General features: G+C 44.9%; 1 protein-coding gene across 1 annotated transcript in view; it reads right to left on the reverse strand.

Moving 5' to 3' along the window:
* Nucleotides 1-12,727: 12,727 nt before the first annotated feature.
* T265_03152 (hypothetical protein) overlaps nucleotides 12,728-20,004 on the reverse strand; it is a gene marked incomplete at both ends in the record, with an annotated part of 12,488 nt that continues 5,211 nt past the window's right edge. Inside the window, one exon of the mRNA XM_009167565.1 lies at nucleotides 12,728-12,996. Within this exon, the coding sequence (XP_009165829.1) occupies nucleotides 12,843-12,996 (154 nt within the window). The remainder of the gene's footprint in view (nucleotides 12,997-20,004) is intronic.

Genomic DNA, 20,004 nt, shown 5'->3' on the forward strand with positions numbered 1-20,004 from the left:
GGTAGGTGCAGCCAGTGATTTCTATTTGAACAAAAGTTGTAAGAAATTCGTCAACTATACTCTTTTTCACATCAATTTGTTTTTGATGGGGAACTCATTTAAATCCCAGTTGAGGTTCAAAGGCGTCTGTGTATACTCACTTTAGAATTCCAACATGTATGGTGCCAAACGTATAATGGACAGAGACGTCCCTTTTCAGATGAAGAACGAGTCAATGTTGTAAATAGAAGGAACGCAGTTACCCTCGGTTCCTTGGCAAACGCTTTGGCAAACAGTGACGTCTCGGGGATTTTGGCAAATAGTAAACGCTGAACTCTTCAGACTGGCTCCCATGAAAGGTTTAATTTTATTCGTCTCCCTATTCGCGCAGCCGCATCTGCCTGCTTCCTTCTGTCACCTGTCCCAATGACAGTTTCACTGCGGAAAGTTTCCACATCTGTTGGATCGAAATAGATATTTGAGGCAGACATCCGTCCTGGAGACAAGTGGAAAGTGCATGCCACACGAACGCTAACTATCAGTTGCGCAACTGGCAGGTGTTGTTTTGACGTATAATTATGTATACTTTAGAAGTACGAAACCGTCCAGCTGCCTTGTTTCCGGAACTCATGATGATGGCAGTTTGGCGTTGTCTACACAGGTGTTGGAAAGTTCATCACCTGCTTGGCATGCACAATGGCCTTTTCAGTTTGGTGTCAAAGTACATTCCGCAGGCCAGGCTGCATTGCACCTCTTCAAAGAGGAGCTTTCTTATGTGGTGAATAACGCTGGTAGAAAACTAATGGCAACTGGGGCTTGGTAAAATCAACTTATGGAGGCAACGTCCTTCAAGATGCTTACCGATTCCTATGTCCGGATATTCGTGGCAAAGTATGAACAAACAAAGCCTCGAGAGAATTGACAATATTCGGCTACTTGCCTAAATAGCATACCGAAAAGGCGTACTTTAATTCCCATTTTCAAAGGAAACCACTGGAGAAGTTACTCAAATGTAATATTCTTTGAGGACCATTTTCTGATCTAAATGAACATTGCTCATTCGCGGAATAAATTTAGCCAATGGTGAATTACACTCAGTTGCAAATTATTTTGATTTTAGCGAGAAACCCAAATGACGTTCCCGCTTGTGAAATTTTCGACCCCCGGTAGTTCACCCTAGGCCGTAAAAATTCTCCCCAAGGCATTCTAAAAATCTGTCAACGTGCGCAGATTTCAACACATCTGAAAGTCAAACTCGCATAGGACATCACTGGAAGGTCATGCTTGAAAGAAAAAACGAATGTGGATAGAGGGGGTAAAATTTCTTTTGGCCAGTTAGGTGCAGGAATAGTGACAACGACTTCAAACGGACTCGTGTGAATGATGACAGGTTTGTATCGTTTAGTGTGCTCAAATTTCGCTACTATTCCTTGGAATACCAAAGATCGCCTGATTTAGCCACTGGGGCAATCCATTTGATCTGATTTCACCGTTCGGTTTGATCACTGTACAAAAAAGTAGAAGGAAAATTTCAGCACCTGTCCTTTACCCCAGACAGCTTATCCTGGGCTGCAGTCGCTGAAGCCACACCTGAAGTTTTGGCCCATGGGCTCGTTGTCCAGTCCGCTGTGCATGTAAGCCAGCAAACTTGTCGCTGTATTTTTTGCATTTCTACAATTTTTCTAAAGAAATTGATGTAAGGCACTTGATGCCGGGAAGTTTTGTTCCAACTTTATTATTCCTGAGCTCGGAATGTTACTTGACGGCTCTATTTGGAGCTGGAATATTCTGGAGCAGAGGAATGCATGGGTCATGTTGTCTAGACGCTGACATAAAAGAGTTCAAATTGTTCAACACGGCCTTAGTAGGCAGTCAGTTTGAGCCTCAAAACATTGGGTAACACTTGAATACGTCACAGACTCAAGTATGTGATCATTATCAAGCTTTATGCTGAACAGTCTGGGGGGTATTTTTCATTCTTTTAATGCAACTATGCCTAATTTGCTATTCGGATGATGGTTCACGAGCATTTCGGCAAGTATAGCTAAATTTAGTGAAGAACAGAAGTGGGACAGTTCTCTGAAGACAATCTTGAACTGCATACCAGAGGTCAGAACATGCATGAATGGAAATGTCCAAACACCGCTCACTTAGTAACCTTCATCCATGGCGATTTTTATAAGCTAGAGGGTAAATGAGACAGTCATCAGTGTGGATTTAAATGGCCCCATATCAGTTTCTAGACAAGGTCCGTGTTGATGTAGAGTTTATTCTACTTACGCGGAAAAAGCTCGAGAATTCTAGCGTTCTAAGGTCATGGAGACAGTAGTAATTCAAACCCTTAGTCGACACCATGGAGATGGGGCAGGCTGACGGTGAAAACATTTTTTTCGTTCTTGCTTGTCAGTGTAGTTGTGCTGGCGACTTAATGAAACAGCAAAACAAAATTTACTGATCGTCTGTTGGTTGTAGGTTCGACTATTACTTTGCCATCTGGATACCGATTAGTTTCAAAGTGTCTAGCGGTACCAGGTGCCAAATGACTTTCCCCCATAATTCCACCAGGGTAGCCTCACCACCTGGAATGAAGACAAAGTCTCCTTTACTGTGTCCATTATCAACTATGCTCAGGTAGTTTGACGCATTTACTCTACGTGGAGACAGATGCAGGTGCGTACCAATTCTCAATCCGATTGCAAAAGTTTTATTGCCCAAGATAATGCAAGTGCCAGCATGTTTTCACTAAGACTGGTAAGCTTCAACGACAATGAGAAGAAACCACCACCCAACATAAGTCAGCCAGCATGTTTTCACTAAGACTGGTAAGCTTCAACGACAATGAGAAGAAAACAACAACACATAAGTCATTTGGCTTCATGCGGGTGACATCTGGAGCCAGAACAGGGAACTCTTGCTCCACAAGTGAGTTACGGCTAGTCGGGATGCTGACACAATCCATCACACTTTGCTCGTCCTGTGCGGTAGAAAGTACAACAGTGTTTGAAACACCGGAAAAGTTAGTCCCAATGACAAAACCAAAGAAGCTCTTTGAACCACTGAAACAAAATAACCCTGACCCGGTTGATTGATTAGCCTGTCAAAGTTTTTTTCTCAAACGGTCGCAACCCGTTGTATCCTGAGTTTGTTTACTCACCTAGCAAGCAGCTTATTCATCATAAAAATTTATCCAGGACTGCCACACATGAGTTTTCACAAAATGAGCTTACTCGTTTCCAGGTTTATGGCTGCGGATAGGGTAGCTATCCCCATAGAACAGTACTGGCCACACCGTTTTCCACTTTAACCATAGGAGTGATTGAAGAATCAGTTCACGCTATCCCAGTCACGGGAACAGGATGAAAGGGGGTAAGGAGACTTGTTCTGAGAAGCTTGCACAAGATTAATTCAGTCTGATTCTGTAATAAAAACAGGTCGGCTTCCACCCATGTGGTGCGGAAACTAATTTACTCATGGAAAAAAACTCAAGAGAAATGATATTCAACAGTAGCCATTAGAGTGAACCACCCCGAGATATCGAACTTACTTACCTGAAGTACCATGGTTCCAAAACAATCCCGGAATCTGAACTGCTTTCGTCTATGCTGGCAGTTTCTCAGTCCCAATGCTGTCTTCGGGTGGCCTGGTAGCTCGGAAACGAAATGAACGATTAACTTATATTATTATCTAGTTTATTCGTTTATCCAAACTTAGCTCCGAGGAGTGAACAATTCGTTCGCCTTTTGCTCTGGTAAGTGGAAGCAGGTAATCAGGTGGGCTGGGTTGAAAGCACTCGTAAGTTCCGTTCATATCTTCCTATCCTCCATAGAACAGTACTGGCCACACCGTTTTCCACTTTAACCATAGGAGTGATTGAAGAATCAGTTCACGCTATCCCAGTCACGGGAACAGGATGAAAGGGGGTAAGGAGACTTGTTCTGAGGAATGATATTCAACAGTAGCCATTAGAGTGAACCACCCCGAGATATCGAACTTACTTACCTGAAGTACCATGGTTCCAAAACAATCCCGGAATCTGAACTGCTTTCGTCTATGCTGGCAGTTTCTCAGTCCCAATGCTGTCTTCGGGTGGCCTGGTAGCTCGGAAACGAAATGAACGATTAACTTATATTATTATCTAGTTTATTCGTTTATCCAAACTTAGCTCCGAGGAGTGAACAATTCGTTCGCCTTTTGCTCTGGTAAGTGGAAGCAGGTAATCAGGTGGGCTGGGTTGAAGGCACTCGTAAGTTCCGTTCATATCTTGATGCCTATCCTCCACGGAGATCATTATAAGTCAGAAACAAGCACTGGATTGCCTAAAGGTGGCCTTATTTCCTGCACTGTTACTCACGGGGCTTGTCGTTCATATCTTGATGCCTATCCTCCACGGAGACCATTATAAGTCAGAAACAAGCACTGGATCGCCTAAAGGTGGCCTTATTTCCTGCACTATTACTCACGGGGCTTGACTAAAAAGGAAATAGCCAGTATCAGAGAAAATACATCGAACTAGATCTTGAGGTAGGCTTTATCTGTGGTTAGAGAGTAACATAACCATCTAGGGGTGTGTTTAGCCCCATTCCACGTCACATTCGCCGCTCGCACCGGTGTGCGTCCTGTCAGTAGCATAGAATAACGGCGTCAAATGTGAAACAACAGTAGTGCAGCTGCGTATCGTGGAGAGCCCCATTCCACGTCACATTCGCCGCTCGCACCGGTGTGCGTCCTGTCAGTAGCATAGAATAACGGCGTCAAATGTGAAACAACAGTAGTGCAGTTGCGTATCGTGGAGATGTGCCTGAAGCCCGCGACGAACGAACGTGCTCAATCATCTAAATTTCAGGTATCTTACGGCACCGCGTTGTGTTCATTGTGACATCAGTCAGTACAGACGAGTCGTCGATCTGAATAAAACCGTTGCCACCAGAAGCCTATCGCTTGATTCGAGAGTCTAATAGGCAACATCGGTGCCAATATGTTCAAACTTGTCATATATACGATATCGATGATGACGTTGCCTCTTTGAAAGTGACTGAAGGCATGGATCAGCACGTTCAAAGCTGGTATGGGTCAGCCTAACCTCAGCCTGGTCTACAGAATCCGACACTGGGACCAGCAGACTTGGTAGCAGACCCACGGGTAGCTTCTTCTGGAGAAATTTCTAAACACGTCTTACTCTTTCTCGGAAGTTAGAACGAATAGTAAACAACCTATCACCAAAACGTTGCTTAGCGATCGATCTACAAATTGTCTACGGTTAACTTATTCATCCCGTTTCACAGGGCTTGTGGCAAACACGGTTCTCGGGGGTTGGCTCACCTGTTTTGTATGAACTGAGTAAAAACAACTTGGAGGTACAGAAAGGAGTTTTAAAGTTTATATCAGTTCTCAGACAACTGACGGTGGAATTCTGTCGGATTATCAGAATGTAGTCCAAGAGGTTAACAAATTACGGTACATTTTTCACAGGATAAGGGAGCCTTCTGGTACGTACGAACGGCATTTGATAATACGGTGCCAAGTCATGAGAATCTTCGTCTAAGTAATTTCTCAGCAATCAAACAACATGACCAGCTCGGTTAATGTCGACTGAGACCACCATGCTGAATGGTCAGTTTAAATTATGTACCTACTAGGTTGAGCTAAAAAGTTTCAAATCCTCAGAATGATTGCAAAGTTGCGAACTGATATGCGTGGGTGGGAATCAGTCAGTTGTTGACAGTTGTGCGTTTCAAATAAAAATAGGCTGACTGTCCGCACCACGGTGCACCCATCGCAAGCTGACGAATCTTTCAGGTTTGGTCGTATGCAGTTTGACCTGGTGCGGTCGTTTGGCATGGCGTCGGATGCATTTGACGCATTCATTTTACTCTACTGCTAGGCCATGAGTAGGTGAGTTTTGAAAGGCAATTGACCTGGCGCCGAAGACCAGGGTCAAAACGAAGCTTTCACAGTATTCAAGTTCCATGGAGAGATTCGGAGATGACCACAAAGCGAAAATAGTTCGGAGAAAAGTGTCTAGACTTTAAAACGGCACTGAAATAAATACATCTGGGCATTGCTTTCAGTCAAAACGTTACTACGTCCTTACGCAATACAGATCAAGCACAAAACAACAGAAAATTTCGGCTAAATGGTCCTGGTTGAATGTGACGGAACACCTTCTGGGGCGGGGAAGTCCGAAAAACCGGACCCCCTGGTGTTTTTCAAACAGTGAACGATTCGCTGAACCTGGATTTTTGCTGCTCATGTTGGAAGAAGTGGATAGTCTCACTCAGCAGTTTGACCAGCCGCAGACATTTATATGCGCTACAATTAAGGTTTATTCAGTATAACAGACGGTGAACAACTCATCTGGCCTCCCTCCATAATCTCCATCTTCAGATTTTAGCCTAGAAGAACGCTATGCTTCATGGTAGTAATTCTCGCGAAACTGCTGATCATCTCCTGAAGACTGACGCCAATTACTTCCATTAGCTACACTTCATCCAAAACACTGACTTCAGAAAGTAACTTAAGAAGGCTAGCACAGTTGTGGTCGGTTGTTCACATACCTATAAAACAAGAAGGTACAGTTATCGGCAAACTTGATGACAAATATAAGCCCTTGGTTATTGACTTACATTCTGTAGGTGAGTGAAGCTCACGTGGGGAAGGACACGCCAATCCACGCCCTACTGATATCTAAGCAAACGAATACATGAACACGCACTCTGAGGAGACGGAGATCCATGGCACTCCATCAGAAGCCCAGATATTGGAGCCATAAGTTCCACAGGAATGGGAGAACGGAATGACTTACCAGCAATGTTCAACAAGAATTCGAGAACTCGGCAAGGTAACCAACTTATTTTCTGACTGATCGGAGTATTAGTTAGGTGATTTCCATGAGGTCGTTTAGGAGCGGAAACGACAGTAGCTGAGTGGAGAATTTACTGTCACGAAGTGGATATGGAACTAACGCATAGTCGGATCAACTACATGAATCATAAATCGTTGGCGTCACGATTAACAGATCTGTTATCCTAATGGCGATGGGACAAGAAGATAGTTTCTGCTCTGCGGCACTATTTCAAAATTTCCTGTCAGCTGCAGTACGCGCATCTAAGCAACCAGTAAACGAAGGCATGGATAAGTCTTGTCTAGTTGACAACAGCGTTTGAAATGACGCCATCCCACACAAACTCTCTTCTTGTTTAACCGCTGTTCAGAGTGATGAAAGGAACCTAGGATCTGCACCTCTGAAACGAGGAGTCTCCTTTGTCTTCTACGAAACCGACTGAATGAGCAGCACCATAGTAGTTCCTTTCCTCAAAATGTCTCTGATAAAAGATCAATGTTCACTTGGGGAATTTCTGGTGGGAGCCTCGAGAGTATTGCCGTAAGCACGGGACCATTCTAGCATGACCAAGGGACAGTAAATGGTTTTCCACGAGGCAGATTTACCCTTGGAAAAAAGGTGGCTTTGGTGTCATAGCAACAACTACCTGAAGTACAACCAAGACGATTCCAACCCGTTCTCAGACGTTATTTTCCCTTCACCAACCGTTGAGGTCTTGTATGATGGAATGGACGGACAGCTGTCTGAACATGTGAGGCGGTTGACCCAGGTGGTGCTCGCGCGCTTCACTGCGTATGAATGTTTTTGTAAACAGAAAGTTGTTTTATTGCTGGAATTACAATGAGCTTCGAGAAGACCAGGGGCGTACACGATATCTCCTTATGTGCGCTCAATTTGATGGGGTACCACAATGGAAGTTCCAGTTAGCCTCGTTCAACAGCAAAACGTCGTTTGAACTGAGTGAAGATTTCCGCTGATCTGAATCATTGTATCACTCTGGTGGGCTCAGACAAAGGCAGAGCAAACCATGGTCTCCCGTGTTCAGGCGGTAAGCTAAGTGGAAAAATTCAGATCGGCTTCATTACTTACAAGAAATCTAGTCAAAAGTCAGCGCGTTCGATTGCATTCAAACCATTTTGCAATTGGTGATCAGCAAATGCACCATGTAGGAAAACTCTCGTTACTCATCCCCAACCGAAGTAGTATACTTCATAAGAAATAAAGAGGTGACCAGCTTCCGTGCCACCTTTCGCAAGGTTGAACTGGACACCTGGGGATAGTTTATGCAATTTCCATCAGCATGCATTCGCGCGGTGGGGTAAAGCGAGCGAACCGGCCTTATAATGTAGTTAATTCCTTTGGCCTGAAAGTATTTCTCTGTCGGGGGCAAAATCTTTTCTAACTGCTTGTCCGACAGAACGATGAAAAAACACTAAGTAAAATAACCTATATGTCAGTGCGAAACATACAAAGGTCCAGTTCAGACTATAAAAGTAAACTTTTGTGTTGAATTTTTCTTTAGGTCAGAACTGCTTTTTCTTGTTAGGATATGCTACTTATACGGTTGCTGAAAACTCCATGACAACCCACGACTGTTTTCGCCCCTTTTTCGGACTCACCAAACAAGCCCAGTCCCCGAGTTTTCTTCTGTCAACCTGATGTTCCGCTTGAATCCAAATTGGACGGAATTCACCAACCTCACTCACGTGTACACTGATTCACTTCCAACGGGACAGCTAACTAAATCCAGGGGTCCACTGCGCAAAGGCCGCCCCATATTTCAGCTGGTACGAAGGGCTGTCGGTGGATTTTCAGCAACCTTATGGATACCAAGTTCAATCAAGAAAGTATGCTGTGATATATCGAATATCGTACCAACTGAAACATGAGACGCTCCTGATGCACCGTAATGAGTTGAACAACGACAACATAAGCGAGAGCTTCAGCTCGAATTCAGTTAAGAACCAAATCAATTCACAAATGAGTGTATTCCGTGCAAAATCTGTTTTCTTTGTCAACAACCAGTGGCTAGCCATTTTGCTTTATCGACATTGCTCCTCTCTTTATCTGGTTTCATCATCGAAACCCAACATCTCTCCCTCAAGCTTAGTGCTTATGGGATGTATGCAACTGTTCCTTGTGAATGATCTTGGCCGGAATTCACTACCACTTACCGACTGTTCGGATTAATGCTCGTCCTCGTTAGCCGATCAATAGTCTGAGTACTCGGATTTTGACATGTACTTAGACCTGAATTAAAATTCCGTGGTGGGCAGTTGAATCTCGTTTTCGATGAGTTCTCATTTTGACTCACTGCGCGAACCTGTCAGCAATCATCCTACCAGTGGCCCATGTGCGCCCTTCAGCCGCTAGTGGAGATGGAGCTTAACTTGCTGTGACTTTGATTATTCAAGGTTGTGGGGTTCTTACGTCCCTTCGCGTATGTTTTCACACAGTGCCTCAAGGTCAGATATGCACCGCATCGATCTACCGCGATCTCCCAGGTTGATTCAAACGCAAAACTTAATACAGCACCTTTTTATGAGGTCTCTCTATCATACGGACCGTTTCTCAGTTTCTCTCCACCGAAATGGGTCAGGAAGTAATCACAGTAATCTGAAGGCAGGTAACATCTAGCAGCTGGGGTTACTCATCTGTCAACAAGACAGAGTGCGTAAGTTAGCAGTCCAAAGTGCTGAAAATATCGACTCGTCATATTGGCTCTTGTTCAGCACAAACTGACCACTTCCGATTCGACCTTCGGGTGAAAACTGGCTCACCTTGCTATCTTTTTCTCATATTCATCAATTGCTGATCGCACAAATATGTACGAACGAGTCACAGTGCAACTTACAGTGCTCCACAATACACCGTTATTTGGTTGACCATAAATACGTACGAAATTCCCGTCTGTTGGATCATCTTTGCATAAACCCCAGGAGCGATAAGCTTTCTTGACGTAATCTACATCTAAAAAAGACACTTCTTAATTGATCCGATGTGCAAAACTATGCCCTTTCACCTCTCGCATTGCACCATAGTCGGGATCGTTTAGACTTGGAGACGATTACAAGTTTCGCTGTGGTCTAGCTGCGTGACCCTGCATATGCTCCTATCCTGCCGAAACGAATCCGTTGGCAAACGCTAAATAGTGAGCGAGAGCTGCAGTAACCTGAAAACCAGCAATCGAAGCCAGATTCCCGTATCAGATTAAAGCCACTGAGGCGAGCTAGTTATGGTTATTTTGATTCGGATCAAAGCCAGAAAAACGAAGCCTTTGAATACTATCGAGGTAAAAGATATTTTTAGAACCTGATGGACTGGCAGTGTAAGGAGGGGTTGGTTATGAATATTACCCTGTTTCTACTATCCTTACAACTTTTCTACAATTCCAATTAAACTCACAAAAACCTCCGGAATATCTGGTAGATAAACCGTTGGTAGAAGTGTAGCATTCATAAGCAAGCTCGTTGGGGTAGTCATGTTGAGTGAGAACCCAACCGACATTCTTATCCGCATTAGGTGAAGTGAACAATCCACGAAAGCACATACACCGTTATGATAATTTCCACGGTCCAGAAATATCGGCTAAGCTGAACATTTTCCTCACCCCTACTGGATGCATGAGCATCAACATAGTAAAAGCATACACGATAAAATGAAGTTCCCCACCGAGCACCAACTGTTAGTACCTTTGTTGTAGTGCGTTCTACTTTCGTGTGTGTTAATTTGGACCATTGGTCTCTGAAAGTAGGAGCACTTGCAACGAGATTGTCCCGAAAAAAAGGGAAAATATCCGACAGGCGAGAACGTAGCGCTTGCATGTGTGGACCTCTAAGAAGTAGCACTTGTGCTTATCGGGATGGCTTTTCATTCCAAGTATGCAGTGTTCAACTCTAAGGGGCTACTCAGTTGAGAAAGCAAGGGTCAACGATTCCATCGAATCGGTCAATGGCTCTCACTACTTCGCTGTTGGGTATTTGCTTAGAACGCATAGACAGTCAGCTGATTCACCACTGACTACTATGGAACGATTGCGGCAAAGATCTAGATTAAGTTCAAATGACAGCAAATTCCCACCCTGATTATGTATCAGTAATCACACTGTCCAGAATTCATAATAGTACGCGTCAAGATTGGTAATTTTTAATGGCATCGATCGAACTCTTCGATCGATGCAGCGGTCTGAGAATGTGTTCAATGATGGCATTCAAACAAGATTACTGCACTTTCAACCAAGTGAGTAATCAAAGACGGACGTGACCTTCCACCCAAGTTCAAAACATGTAAGGGGGCATTGGCTGCCACTCGTTTTTAGTCGAGGTGGCCTGGTCTGTCTGTGAGGAGGATACATTGTATGTGGCCCCATTATCTCTTCGTTCATTTTGGATTGCCAGAAGAAATCGATACTGATAACAGTAAATAACTCTGAAGCGAGAAATTCACTAGATTCCTAAAGATAGTACCCTGCAACCATCCAGTGAAAGGAACTGTTGGTCGCACGAACCAAACACCAAAGAGAAGCAACGGGATAATTACTCCCTAAGGGGAACTCTGAGAAGACACCATTATTGCCGCAGTGGTGAAACAAACGACCGATGTCTGAAAAAATGGTGGACTTGATTTCTGGAACGTTGGTGTTAAGAACAGAACACAATGCGCCACAGCTTCGAAACACTTCTGGGCCACCGGGAGAAGTCACGAAGCGAAACACAGTGTTTCAAAGGGTCGAAATGTTAAATTCATTTGATTGTCAACGTGCTGTCACCTGGTGCGTAAGTCACCGGTATTGACGGAAAGGTGAGCGTCGCTTACACTGAGCAGACCGTCACCCGAGCTAAACAACATCCCAGTGCGAAATACCGTTGATGGTTCACCGTCTTCACGCCCCAGCGGGACTAGCTTCTCAACTGATTGATACAGTCAACTTCTACACGGGGCGAAGATGATACGTCTTGGACTGACGGCTTCTCAGCCATTCGTGCACGTGATATGCATGTGGTCGCTTTTCTTTGGCGTTATACGGTGTGGGACACTGCGTTCATGAACGTGTGACTACTGGACAACGTCACCTGTTTGGACAGCCGGTCAACCAATGTAAGGCTGTCAATAGCCTGGTGTTATTCTCATCCCCACGATTCGGTTCCTCCCTGAGTTGCGAAGTTCTCTAAATACGGATACTGTTGCTTGATGTACCGAACTATAGATCCTATATTCTGGTGCATGCCACGGATGGTCAGCATACTTCTACCCCACTCTAAATATCGATCAGTTTGCCAGTGAGTCCTCAATATTGTATGTTCGCAATTACCAAGGTAAAAGTTCAGCACACGTTTGAAGAACCTGAAGTAAACCGAAATTGTTTCATCAACGCTCGTAACGGGGAGTTGAAGTGGGAAAAATAAAATAGCCGGAATGCAATCTGGTGTTATGTACTATGGCACCTAAGAGGATTACGCATTCTTCTAGCGCCAATCAGTTGATGCTGTGTTTTATTCTCAGAGGAAATTCTTGGAAAACAAACCGATAATGATTCCTTTGAGGGATTAGAGATCATTGTAGAGAGATCATCTTATTTCTAAAGTACCCGAGAGTCACTCAAAAGGCTTCACGACACCACTCAAGGTTTCATTCGGGGGTTTGGGCAGGAGAACTTGAGGTGATTACATTCCATGTTAACTGAGACAACTCGTTTTCAAAATGTTAACACACTATCAGTGGTTTAACATTCCCGCTGAAAGACCCGCTCATGTAGGACAAACAAAGCCACAGTTCACAAGTAACTTGGGTACAAATGGTAGCTTTTTTCAAAGACGTAAACCAACTGCTTACAGCTGGCACCTTGGCAATTGTGCAGTGGAATGTTAAGGTAAAAACCGACCAAAACTCTGGTGTAAGTAAGAAGAAATGCGAAGTGATGTTTTATATTTACAGCTCAGCTTTCCTCAATCTCTAAGTAGTAACTATTCAGGTTGACTTGCGAGACAAATTATGGAAGGGGGAGGGGGAGAGGTGGACGAAGTTAAATGATGATCTTGAAATCCGGACCTAATTCTTCGTCTGAAGGTAACTTGACGCGCTCCGGGGGAACAAGATCAGGAATAATCAAAGGTAGACCATCCCGGCGCCGTCTTTCGAGTTCCAAGTATGCCTCACGACGACACCATTCCTCTTGACTGGAACATCAAAAGTTAAAACGACAGGTGAAGACAATAAGTCATGCGACCCATAAAATCATGAACTTATGGAACTTTCAGTAGCAACTAGTAACAACAGGCCTCGTACTGAATGGCTGAGTATACGCACTTGATAGCAACATGTAGTTACTATTCATATTTGTCACAAAACTAGAGTGCCGACGCATCCGAAGCTCCGCTAATTTTTAGGAATGACCAAACAGACTAATTGCTGGCGGTCAAGTATTCTCATAGCAGGAAATACGCTTACCAGCAAGTCCCTTGTTATGGATAATCTACAGGAACCCTACAGAAATTATCAGGTCATTCGCACAGGAGAATGTCCTGTGGTGTATTAGCCTTAAAGTCCGAGGCAGTAGTCGTTTTGATCTTCACGCATGTAAAACTGACTAATGTGATATGAGGTTATCGGAAAACGAGGTGCAGTTGAAAACTAGTGCTATAGAATTCTTAAAGAAAAGCAGAACGAGGCAGGTGAAGCGAAGAAAAAAGTGGTCCAATCGTACTGCGCTGGTGTGCAGCACAATTCCCAATATAACCGGAAAAAGGTGACCAAAAGGGTTCAACCAAGTTAGTTACAAACCCAAAGTTAGTGGCAATGCCAGCCATTGTATAAGCCAACCACAGATCTTACGCATAAGTACCAAACGAGTGACCTACTAGCTTGGCTTTCAATTGGTATGCAATATCCACTGCGATTTGTGTACATCACCAAAGCAACCCAATAGGACCACAGGTTATGCTGATACTATTCTTTGGCACCGGTACACTTGTTCTTTCCTAACCCACCCACTTGAGAATGATCTTTGCACGGACAAGTCGATAACCGCGAAATTCAGTCCGTCAACTATGAGCCGTGTATCAAAGGTACGTCGTTCTAGCTGATACAGTTTCGGCCACCCAAAAATGGGACAGTGTGGGAGACAGTCAAGTATTGGAGAAGATGGTATGATGAATTGTTCTGGAAATCTGGGAAGGCGATTAGCTTTGGTGCACGAGCGCAAATGACTATGGTTGGGCAATTTCCGCCAGTGTCACTAACAATTGGTGAGTTGATTCCCGGGGACCACATCCAAGGAGGCGGCGCTTGTCACTTGACAGAGTTTACCGGTTGGCGTTTTCATGCTCTGTTGCTAGGTCATGGACTGTCCACCACTCAGCACAGGACTAGACAAAAATAATTCTGTCCTCTGGCATGCGAAGCGCATGCTCTAACCAGTGTAACCTATGAGGTATGAGTAACTCATTCATCGTGTGAGAGTTCCGTTTTTCCTAAAACCATTTGGCGTGCATCAGAATTGATAATCCGATGTTCCCACCCAACCTGATCACTGCTTTGAAGACAATGATGATCAGACACCGGCAACTCTCATACATTCTCTGCGCCTATAGGCCAAGTTTCCGATCCATGAAGCAGTACGGGTAGAACTGTTACAGTGCATACTCTGCACCTGACGGACAAACTGATGTCAGACAGACGTCATAGGAATCAGAGAGTGATAAAAGTTGTTCTTGTCTTTTCGATTCGAGATAATCTCGTCTTCAATTTAGAAAAAAATTCAAGAAACTGTCTGGGTATTCTTTCATTTGACTCGTTGACTGACTGATCTACCAGCATGAGGTTTGATTCCACCCAGCCTTGTAGCAGCCCGGAAATACACGCGCCCCTCTCTCACGCAAGAAACCAACCTTCGAACGCTAGCCTTAGGTTTATCTGGCAACTTTCACCGTTAGGATCCTGAAATAAGCACAGAATACTGCTTTTACCTATACGCTGGGATAGCTTCCCGTCAATGTGTTATTATTCTCAGGCTGTCACTGAATTAGATGAGTCGTCAGTGCTGCCTCGCTTGCTTGAAGAACTTAACAGGAACTCAGCTTGCTGTAATGCTCGACAGGAATTGGGATACAAAACAATCCTTAGACGCTTTCCCTTTGAAAACGGCTCTCATTCATATCTACTTCGTGTTGAGTTTGTGTTCACCTTACAGTAGACCAAACCATTGATCATAGCTTTCTGACGAGGCAAGACTTTATCATCGCCGGACGGCTGATGTATCTTGATAACTCATGGAGCTCTACTAGGAAACAAGTGTTCAGCATAGCACAAACACCCATACCAAAGTAATCAGTGGGTACACCTCAGCTACTATTTTGCACATTCAATATGGCCATGTACAATGAACGTTAAGCAGTGCCATGAAAGGCACTAATGGAAGGAAGAACGCGTTCGTTCCAGGAGCTCTTGACTGTGAAAAATGAATAAAAGGCTGCAATAAGTGGAATACGAAAGCGAAAGACCTTATCGTAACGGCTTGGGAAATCCCATGCTCTTGAATGTATTTCGAACCTTCCTGTGTGCCGTTTGAACAGTTGGCATCCAGGAAAGAACACATCCGAATAGAACAGCAACTTCTAACTCAAATTTCGGGTAACTACGGGGAGGGTATTTCAAACCGCGAATATAAATTGCCTGAAGTTTCATCAGTAGTGTACACCGTTAAGCAACCCCCGAAGTTCGTATATACACCATCGATGACAACTTCGCTTTAACTCGGTCCACCACCACTCCCGTTTACTAGTCTTGATGTTGACTGTCATTAATAGAGTAAACGTTATTACATAAGGATCAACAACGACAAACGGACCCTGCCACTGTGTCTAACTTTTGAGGTCCGACTCCCCTACTCTCCGGATCCTGATAATCTTTCCATTTGGCCTTCGCGCCTATGGCAAATGGTTAGGTTTTTCTCATTGCTACTTTCCAGCTAGTTTCTGTACCGTTTCCAATTGTTTTCGTGCGTTCCCCCTTTCCCGCACCACCTCGTCAAAAAAATCGTTCAGCTGTAGCACCCTTCCGGTGCCCAGCTGCCATGCCACACGGAGGAGACATGAGGGTTGGGATACTGCCAGGTTGCCCAAGCCTAGACAGGGGAAGTCGAGAGGCTGAGGTCGGGTTCGAACCACGGACCTTCCGGTCAGCAAAGTCGCGCTCTAACCACTTGGTCCATCTCGCCCCTCCCACACCACCTCCTCCGAATACAAGTATGTAGTTGGCCACAAACCGATTTTCTGACCGAAGATGTGGATGCCAAACGCAAATAAACGCGAAGAAAGATTTACCGAGGCACAACATACGGAAACAATTGACAGGTTCGTTTGCTAAGTACTTCCTATGCTCGCCAGCCTTTCCTCAACAATCTGTTTATTGCGCTTCGTAAGACCATCTGTCTGTGGGCAATAATAATCAGGCAATTATTTAAGTGTAACACCATTTCGGTGTCCACCTACCACACAACCGGAATTAGGCGCGAGGGTTGCCCAAGCATAAGCAGCAATATTCGAGAGACCGGAGTTGGGTTCGAAACACGGACCTTCCGGTCGGTAAGCTCGCGCTTTAACCACCTCTTAACATGTTGCTTTTAAAGTGCCATAAAAACAATCCGAAGCATTGAGTCATCTCGAGCTGCGGATGATAGGGTGTCATGCTTGACTGTACGACACCGAACCGTTGCAAGAAATTCCTGAACTTAGTTGCATGTTTGTTCCTGAACTCTCCACTTTTAAACATGGTCCTTGATCTCTTAGGATAATCTTCGGTGCCTCGTAGTTCGTAACAATGTGATGGATCATCACAGCGTGCTTGTGATTCACAACCACTATGCTGGTCCACACGCTACAGAACTTCAGAAGGCGCAGTAGTTAGAGACAGCCTTCAACTGAGACAAAGGAAGATTGTTACAGCTGTGATCAGATAATTTTCCAAACAATCAACAAACATTTTAGATGGCTAAATACTTTTGGTCAGCATTAGTCAAGAAGTGACCGGTATATTCAATAACACTATCCCTCCGCCTCAGTGGTACACGGGTGCTACGGTCACTGGCGTCCGGTGAGACGAAAAATACCACCCTCATTAAGTGGATGAGAGTGAGTTGCCAGTTTAGAAACTGGAATTTGATACGCTCGGAGGTCTTGTGGGTCTCACTCATTAACTGAAACTTCTTCTCATCATGGAGTAAGCCGTAAAGTTGGACGGTGATTGAAGTGAAAACCTTAAAAAAAATCTGCTTGTCCCAGGACAGTTTTGAAATCGCGACTGAACAATCGCTGTTTTTTTTCCAGTTCCTCCGGAAGTGACTGGGCTTATTTCTACCAGCCCTGTGATAGGGAGACGTTATAGAACTCCTAGCGAGCTGTGCCCTGACTTCATTGTTGCACAAATCAGCCTCACGGATAAGCTTCAATAGGGTCTTTGAATGCATGGTATATTCTAGTTCCGAATCGCGCCAGCATCCTGTATTAAATAAACGAAAAACTAGGCTCCGTAATGAATGGCGTCCCTGACAAGATGAAAGTTGTCTTCCTGAGTTGATATTGGGTGTTCCCAACGGCAAATACCGTTTTCTAACGATTTTCAGACTCGACTTGATGGCCAGTTGCCAGTAGTAGCAACAAGGTGAAATATCGGGATTTCTGAAGCAAATAAAAAACCTCTGCGACTGAAGAGACGGTCGCTGTGGGACATAGGGTCAGTTCAAACGGTGCAAATTAACTGCAATCATTCTTCAGCTGCTACGCCACCCGAAAAAGACGCGAGAAGTGAGATACTGCTTGCCCAAGCCGGTCGCTGTGGGACATAGGGTCAGTTCAAACGGTGCAAATTAACTGCAATCATTCTTCAGCTGCTACGCCACCCGAAAAAGACGCGAGAAGTGAGATACTGCTAAGTTGCCCAAGCCTAGATAGGGGCAGTCGACATGTGTAGATTGGGTTCGAACGACGGACCTTCCAATCATTAAGTTCACACCTTAACCATTGAGCCGAAGGTGCTCAGGTGGAAATCAATGTAAAATTGTTAGTTTCCATCTGCCTTGTTAACAGGGACCACCGGGAAATCAGTTACTGTTAAGCCCATCAATTAGGCTACTTTTACGCCTATTTGTGGACCTCATCCTGTAGATGAGGCGGTATCTGATGCGGACCGAACGGTTGGAAGTTTTCGGACATAAGGGAATTTCTTGTTGGATTCGTGGGACGAAGCCAAAAGGGCCTCCTCATCTGCGAACAGCTTTGCGTACTTCTCGACCACAGACTGTACAAACGGAGCACTGCAGGACGGAAACATTTGGACACGCGCTTCGTTCACGGTGGCAACGGAGTAGCCTTTGAACTGAACCGTATCGTACTTTGCTACCACTACTATCATCAGCTGTAAGAAACGTGTACTTGTCGTAAAGTGGTTACAATTACCACACTTTCGTGCACTGATGGTTTGGGAGGCAGGGTAGATAGCTGCAGGTTGGAGGCGGTAGCTGATATAACTGATGCGTAAATACAGGGCCATCAGTGGACTTTTAATTATGCATTGAAGGCAATAGCTTGAATGCATGAGCGCCAATGAGGGCAAGACTGGGCCATGTTTTAAAATATCTCTGACCATTGGTGTGTCCCGTCTCAGGGTCTCCATTCAGGGAGACGGCAATGACCGGCACAGCTGAGTTTGATGGTAGTGGCTTTCATGCTTCGTTCCCGAGTCACTGTTTGACCTCTCCTGGTTCGTTTCCGTTCTTCACGTAGTTGTGCGAAAAAAGCCCTTCGACGAATTTGGTCGACTGGTATACGGGTCACGTGACCAGGTCAACGAAACCTAGTAAGTGTGATCAATCCATCTATCATGGGCGAGGTTTCTCCTCTGAAAACCATTCGACGCACTTTGGTATTACTGATAGCCAGACTCGAAGCAATCGATGGTCAAAAACAGAAAGTTTTTTGAGGTCCTCAAAGTGCATTGGTCAGTTTTCTGACCCGTTTACTAACATGGAGCGCACCACAGCATTGTGAATTCAACTCTTGACGGATAAGCTGATGTCACGCCTAAGCAACAGGTGATACAGGTTCACGAAGGCTGTTCAGGCCTTCCCAATACAGATGGAAATATTGGGTTTCGGCTAGATCACCGGGAGTGATACGGCTGCCAAGTTAGACAAATCTATCTACTACTTTAATCGGCCCCTCCGCAACCAATTCGGCGGGTTTTGGCAAAATGTATATCCAAAATCTCTTTGCGTCGGGGCTGATGAGAAACGTGTGTTGTACTGCATTTTCGTCTATAAGCACTGTATGCAACGGCAACTCGTCAATTATCAAGCGGTATTCACCAACTGCCCTCAGCGCTCGTGTACAAGGTTTGCTTACGGCTTCTATCGCTTTTTACTTCAATGACGATCCTGACACCGTATCCAATTAGCACAACTTACTTTTTTTCATGTAGCTTCCTCACCGCCTGCATTAATTACAACCCAGAAAAGGTGATTACACAAAATTGTTGATAGCAGCAGATGGCCGATTGCGACGAAATTCGTTCTTTCAATGACTATACCAAAGCTGTCGCACACACCTTTTTGAATGCGCCTAGATTCTACTGGTTCACCTCCTTCCTCAACCCGTGACCCATTTTGCCTGTCTTCCGATTCTGATTTGGCCGATGACATACCCCCCATCTCCTGTGCTTCAACGCTCAACTAGCTAGTCGTAACCGCCTTCCAAAGAATACCATCCACGAAAGGGTCCGACTGCTAGTGCGATATTTCATCCGTCACGAAGAGACTGGATCTTACAGTGTGACGGTTTGCGCACCTCAGCGACCCATTGAGCTATACTGGAGAGTGTCCCCGCGACACTCACAGAGTCTCTCATACCAGGTTGGTCACTGGTTAGAGGTCTGACGAACACAGTCTCCTGGCCCTCCAGGTTGGGGGTTGGAGGATGTGGCGAATTGTTCCGTAGAAATGGTAATGCATTTGCATTTCCCGCCAAACATCGCTGCCTTGCGGTTAGGCTTTTGAGCTAAAGGCTTTGGTTGAGGACCCTAATCGTCCTCCTGCCTAGGTGTGGGCGACCTGGCAGTATCCCAGCCTTCGTACACCATGACATTCACAACTAACAGTATTCTCATGCCACATCGGCCGTCGCGTGGTGCCATCA

The sequence above is a fragment of the Opisthorchis viverrini genome (assembly GCF_000715545.1).
Source record: "Opisthorchis viverrini unplaced genomic scaffold opera_v5_43, whole genome shotgun sequence".
NCBI classification, from domain to species: domain Eukaryota; kingdom Metazoa; phylum Platyhelminthes; class Trematoda; order Opisthorchiida; family Opisthorchiidae; genus Opisthorchis; species Opisthorchis viverrini.